This window comes from Bidens hawaiensis, unplaced genomic scaffold, assembly GCF_021521415.1.
Source record: "Bidens hawaiensis isolate Kalapana, Puna unplaced genomic scaffold, B.hawaiensis_p1.1 tig00012605_1, whole genome shotgun sequence".
NCBI lineage: Eukaryota > Viridiplantae > Streptophyta > Magnoliopsida > Asterales > Asteraceae > Bidens > Bidens hawaiensis.
The window spans coordinates 600,315-605,969 of NW_027492035.1; the positions used below are offsets into that span (position 1 = coordinate 600,315).

Consider the following 5,655-nt stretch of genomic DNA (forward strand, 5'->3'; position numbering starts at 1 on the left):
GTTCCCATAATTGTTTTTAAGTGAATTGAATATATTATATGAATTGATCGAATTTTTCAATCATTTTGATTGACAAAGTAAATATATGTATGATTTTTTTAACTTTGTTTTAAAAAAAAATTGTAAGCCTAATCTAGATCATTCAACTGTTATATGATATCGAATCCCATATTAAGTATCAAGCAAACAAACAAGTGTTACCTAATAGCATGCTAATGCATTTATTTATTTATTCGATCATAAACAAATATAAAATAAAAGAACTCCTATAAGTCCAAATTATTCCTCCGTCTCCGTAACATGTTTATGAAAGAAAAAAAAACAAACAAATAACGAAAGAAAAGATCGATGGTTTAAATGGATGCCGGAGCCGGTGCACCAGCATTAAGGTTCTCACTAGCTGCGGGACCAGCGGCAGCACCAGAGCTTAGAAGCTCGATCATGGCACGGTGAGGGTTGCTCCTTTGCTTCTCACACAAGTCACCCAAAAACACACCTGAAAAATCACAATATTATGTTATTAAGTTATTAAGTATTAATCCTAATGATGTCATGTCATGGTTGCTGCTTCAAATGTGATTAACTTGTGATATTGACTTTGTAACATATTGGCAAGTTTTCTTAGTTTACAAGCACCGGTTAATTATGGTTAAGTTTAATGAAGAATAAAATAAGTAAACAAATGAGATAGATATACCTTCACCAGCAGCCAAGTTGAAGTAAAGATCAACGATGTTGGGGCAGTTCTGGTAGCAAGCGGTTGAGCAGATTTTGGCGATGGATTGTGGCTCAAGCAGGGTGTCGGAGGAAATCCCAACGGAGTTCCTATCGACACCACACGCCTTGACACATTCATCTGTCTCAATATACTCGGACATCCTCTCCACCACCACTTGTGATGTCGTGCATTGATACCCGGTCTTTCCCTTGCTGTTCTCGTAGTTCTCCAACAAACATCTCTTCCCAGATGACGAGATGGAAAACGAGCAAACCTCCGTCGGCAAGTCCTCACACACAATCTCCCCTGAAATTTATTCAAATCATGTAAGTATAAATACTTATATACAATTTCTTTTAACAGCTAATATTTTACTCATAAATACATACCTAGAGCTCCTTGAAGAGCGAAAGCAAAGAAGAGAACCGAAGACAAGAACATCATGGAAGAAGACATGTTTTGTGTTTTGATATACAAAGGTAGGTCGTGTTGTGTTGATTTCTTGTTGTGTTTGAAGCTAGAGAATATGGGTGTATATATAAAAGGACTAAGGGGTAGGTTGGTAATGAATAAATTTAGTGACGGAAGGCACCGCGTTTAAAATAGGAAACAAAGCGAAGATACGGCGGGATGACGACTTTACATTTCAACAAAATATATATTGTTCATTTTTAATTGTGAATTATTCTATAATTTATTTAAAAAGCTTGTTCTTGAATATTCACGAATATTCAGTTCAAGTTAAATGCTTAAATAATATGCGTTTGCGTTATTTTTTCAAACGGCAACTAATCTACTTCTAAATGTTATATACGTTGCAGAATTTGAACATTTTGCGTATCATAAGAAACCCATGAACTTGGTTAGAGAAGTTCTTTCTTTAAAATCAACCAACAAAATAATAGTTTTGCAATTAGGATATCATTTAATTGGAAAAGCTTATTGAAGTATTTGAAATAATCAAGAGCTAAAAGTTCAATTATTTATAAGTAATTGTTTCATTTTTTTCGAAGTGGGTAATTATTTTAAGCTGAATTAGAAAATAATAATTTGTTTTTTTTTTATGAAACATATATCACGTCTATATTTATCACAAGAAATTTAAGATGGAACAAGTCTTCGTTGAATATAATAATGAATATGGAAGGGAAGTAGAATTAGGTGGCCGGTGAAATGTCAATATGAATGTGAATCTGTTTCCTTCTAGAATCTAGACTGCCATTAAGTTTGGGGTCCACGTGTCACGATCAAAATTCGTTAGTTTACGGCTTACCTAGTCAAGTCAATAAACATGAACATTCCAAGTAAGTACCACATGTCAAATGACACGTTAACTTTTCTTCTAAAATTGAAAAATAATACACGTTATGAGTTCTTGCCGGTTACTATGAAATTACTTTGAAATTAGAAAAACATAAAAGGTACTATTTGAAGCAGTTTTAAATATGTTGAAAACAAGCAAAAATATGTTCGCTTCTCATTGATATCTCTAATTGGCTCTGCTCTAAGTTTCTAACGAGTTTGGTCACCGTTTGGTTCCAAACCAGTTTAGAAGGTGGAATTTTCAAACTGGTATGAACTCTATGGTTCAGGTAATTGGAACTAATAAGAAAGTAATATAAAGATATAAAAATGTTTATTGTTCTTATTATAAGTGAAATATGAATGCATATCTATACAGGAAAAGAAAACATAATTCAAGCCTAAACATAAACTAAAAGATGTACAGTTACATATATAAAAAGGGAGTGATTTTGGAAATTCCTATGAATGAGGATCAACGGTTTTGAGGGAAAGGAATAATTAATGTGATTTTCAATTATTTTGTATCTTATTCCTTAATAGGAACAAGTTTTGGTTCTTGTCAAACTGATTTTTAATCGATTTTGATTCCGAAACCGATTTTTTAAAGCACCTAAGGGATAGATGGGATGATATGTTTATGGAATTATGGGTCGCCCGTCACCATGTGTTGGCTCAAACCTGTTGGCCGAAACCAATTCCAAAACCCATTACAATTTACACTAAATTACAATACAGGTGTTAAATAAACCAATTTAGATTTCCAAGCCGGTTTGTAACCTAATTGGTGCCACTTCAAAAACGGATTTACCGGAACCAATTCTAATCCGACTCAAACCGCCAATTTATATATTGAGTTCCCTATTTAGGCATTCAAACCAGTTCTCGAGCCGCACCGGGTTTTAGTCGTTGAGAAAGAACAAGTCGTGGCTCCACTTCTACCCATTTTTTTCAAGTCTTTAAGTATGTCGCAATGACAGACATAAAGCTGCATTTGATGAGTTTCCCACACAACAACTCAGGTTAAAACAGACGAAGATTCATCACACGATAATAGGGACGAATAAAAATTAAAACATGAAAATATATATTAAAAAAAATTAGGGTTTTCTAAGTTTTTAAATATTAGATAAACAATGAACTTCAGTTATTTTTGGTTTCACTTGTGTTTTTTTATAAAAATCTATTATGCTATCAGGGTAGCATATGTGGCAAACCGGCAAGGGCACAACCAAAATTTGTAAAAATAGTTTCATATGCCTTTAAAATATGAAATCCATTAGGCTTGTTGCTATGGGCGCCGAAGGAGGGGGGGGGAACACCGCCAGGGGGCGTGGGGGAGGAGGCGCGGAGGGGGGCGTCTTCTGGACGGCCGGCACGGAGAAGGTGGGGTGGGCCCCCTCTTTCTCCATCTCTCACACACACAGACATATATATGTGTATATATATTGAGAGGCCAAGGGGCTTTAAACCATAGCGAGACGGGCTTCGATGCCCTCCACCATAGCAGATAGTCTTAGCATTTTGAGTTCAGACAGTGGGCTTCAAAGGCATAAATTACAAGGACAGAAATGACTTAAAAATCCATAATCTGGCCTAAACAAGGTATTCATTTTCATCGGTTTGATTCAAAAATGTAAAGTGAAAAAAAACACAATATTCAATCCAGACTAACAGATATTTGGTTCATCAAAAACTAAAGAATTCATCATTATATTCCAAGTCAACTAGAAAAAGATATCTACAAAGATGATCAGTAATGAAATATCAGATTGGTATATATTAGTCTGTCTAATCCCAAGCAAGTGAACAACATTTACTACTGTATCAGATTCATAAGACTACTTATTAAAAAGCAGTCTGTCACCATGTTAGCAAGCTGCTCTTGTCAAACCACTTCATCCGCATTGTAAGTCAAGTCATCTAATCCTCAAGGATTTCGGCTTTTCACTGCACAACAAAAATCAGTCAATATCTCAAAGCACTAATAGTTTGTATTAATATGTAACAACCAGTGAGAATCACAACATACCAGGACTAAAAACTTTGATGGATTTAGTTATAGACTTCACAGATGTGACCAAATTAGGCCCTGCACCTGCCATATTCATGTCTTGCTCAGATAAGATTTCAGTCACTGTAGAAGACACTCCCGAAACAAGCTCATGATCACACGCATTGTCATCCACCGTTGTATCTGGTGAAAGAGACTCAGGAGAAGATCCATTATCCCCCTGGCCTAAGTAATCCATTTGTTCACCATCAAAAGCAAAATCACCCAACAAAGCCGTCAGATTGAAATCCGGCCCTAAACAATCAAAATTAGGCAAGTCAAAGTCAAAAGCGTCGCCTTCAGAAAGAGATTCAGTATTTTCATCAGAAGTCAAAATCTCTGAATTAACCGCCACTGTTTCAGAACCATCAAAATCCAGCCTTCCTTTAACTGTGCTGGATCTCTTTAAACCTGTTTTCAATGGTGATGTAATGCACTGATTCCTCTCGATTGAATAGTAAGATACTTGCTTCATAGGACTCACATGAATAGTCTCGGATGTGATAACAGTACGGTTCGTTGATGTAAACGGTGGAGGTGTAACTGTCTTCTTGTTACTTGATGGTGGAGTCTGATTATCACCAACTGGTGAAACAGTTGGAGACGGTGAGGGTGTTTGGGGACCAGCATTAAAAAGACACTTAGCCACACTAGAACTTTGAACCGGTGACAATGTAGTCGGTGCAGTGTTTGATGGAATTGGAGTGATTTCTTGATTATTATTATTATTTGACGATTTTGTTGCAGGTGGTTTGCCAGAAGCAGTTGACCGAGCTGATGGCTGAGTCCGAGTTCGCTTTGAAGCTGATGGAGCAGCAGGGACATTCTTCCTTCTTTTTAATGTTGGCTGGCTTGTGCTTGCGATCGCTGTTGGGGTTGAGAAATTGGTGGTCTCTGATAGAGGTTTGGAAGTTGACATCATCACTGGAGTGTTAGCTGAAAAACAGAACTCAATGTCACATTTCGTAACAAACTTCAACCAGCAACTATCACTATAATGATACCAATGTTGTAGAACTTGCTAAACCAAATTGGAATTTTGCATGTAATATTTAGTTTTTTTATGCACACATTTTTATGTGTTAATTTTTTGAAGTAAACAGGTTTTAGCCCTCCTCGACCCATTCATGATCCAGATAGCCAGAAATCAGCCGGAATAACATAAAATTAGCCAAGAGTAAGGCCGATTAGGTCAAGCTTTGACCAGTTAGGGGTGATTATGGCCCGTCAGGTCCGACTTTGACCGATTAGCGATTTATGTCCTCAATTACAACCACGAATAGTACCCACACCAAACAATTACATTTTGTTAATTTATCATTTAGAGGAAGTGAATACAGTGTTGTCACACTCCTAAGCTTAGACGCAAAAAAGCTTAAAACTACGAAGTTTTAATTAATTAAAAAACTTTGAAATTAGAGCCAAATGCAAGATCAACATTTTGACACAAACTACTAAAACGAAATCCTAATTTCATAACCCAAAAATCAAAGCACCAAATTCCAAATCCAAATTGAGGAGTTACCTGCTGTGAGAAGAGGCCTGACCATCGCCGGCGGCTGTGATCCGGCGTGGCTATATG

General features: G+C 36.4%; 2 protein-coding genes across 2 annotated transcripts; both read right to left on the reverse strand.

The window, feature by feature from the left end:
• Positions 1-286: 286 nt before the first annotated feature.
• On the reverse strand, positions 287-1,231 carry LOC143541497 (uncharacterized). Its single transcript, XM_077034313.1, has 3 exons — positions 1,108-1,231; positions 698-1,024; positions 287-496 (listed from the first exon to the last, which is right to left on the reverse strand). Exons 1-3 carry the CDS (start codon positions 1,172-1,174, stop codon positions 354-356), a joined length of 537 nt encoding a protein of 178 aa, XP_076890428.1. The 5' UTR covers positions 1,175-1,231; the 3' UTR covers positions 287-353.
• A 2,644-nt stretch (positions 1,232-3,875) lies between these two features.
• On the reverse strand, positions 3,876-5,001 carry LOC143541498 (uncharacterized). Its single transcript, XM_077034314.1, has 2 exons — positions 4,053-5,001; positions 3,876-3,970 (listed from the first exon to the last, which is right to left on the reverse strand). Exons 1-2 carry the CDS (start codon positions 4,993-4,995, stop codon positions 3,951-3,953), a joined length of 963 nt encoding a protein of 320 aa, XP_076890429.1. The 5' UTR covers positions 4,996-5,001; the 3' UTR covers positions 3,876-3,950.
• Between the last annotated feature and the right edge of the window lie 654 nt (positions 5,002-5,655).

What these genes read in the sequence shown, in the direction of transcription:
- LOC143541497 (XM_077034313.1), bottom strand. Translation starts at nt 1,174, where the DNA reads ATGTCTTCTTCCATGATGTTCTTGTCTTCGGTTCTCTTCTTTGCTTTC. An exon ending in CGCTCTTCAAGGAGCTCTAG is followed by an intron (nt 1,025 to 1,107) that starts GTATGTATTTAT and finishes AATAAATTTCAG; the next exon opens with GGGAGATTGTGTGTGAGGAC. An exon ending in CAACTTGGCTGCTGGTGAAG is followed by an intron (nt 497 to 697) that starts GTATATCTATCT and finishes GTGATTTTTCAG; the next exon opens with GTGTGTTTTTGGGTGACTTG.
- LOC143541498 (XM_077034314.1), bottom strand. Translation starts at nt 4,995, where the DNA reads ATGATGTCAACTTCCAAACCTCTATCAGAGACCACCAATTTCTCAACC. An exon ending in CATCAAAGTTTTTAGTCCTG is followed by an intron (nt 3,971 to 4,052) that starts GTATGTTGTGAT and finishes TTTGTTGTGCAG; the next exon opens with TGAAAAGCCGAAATCCTTGA.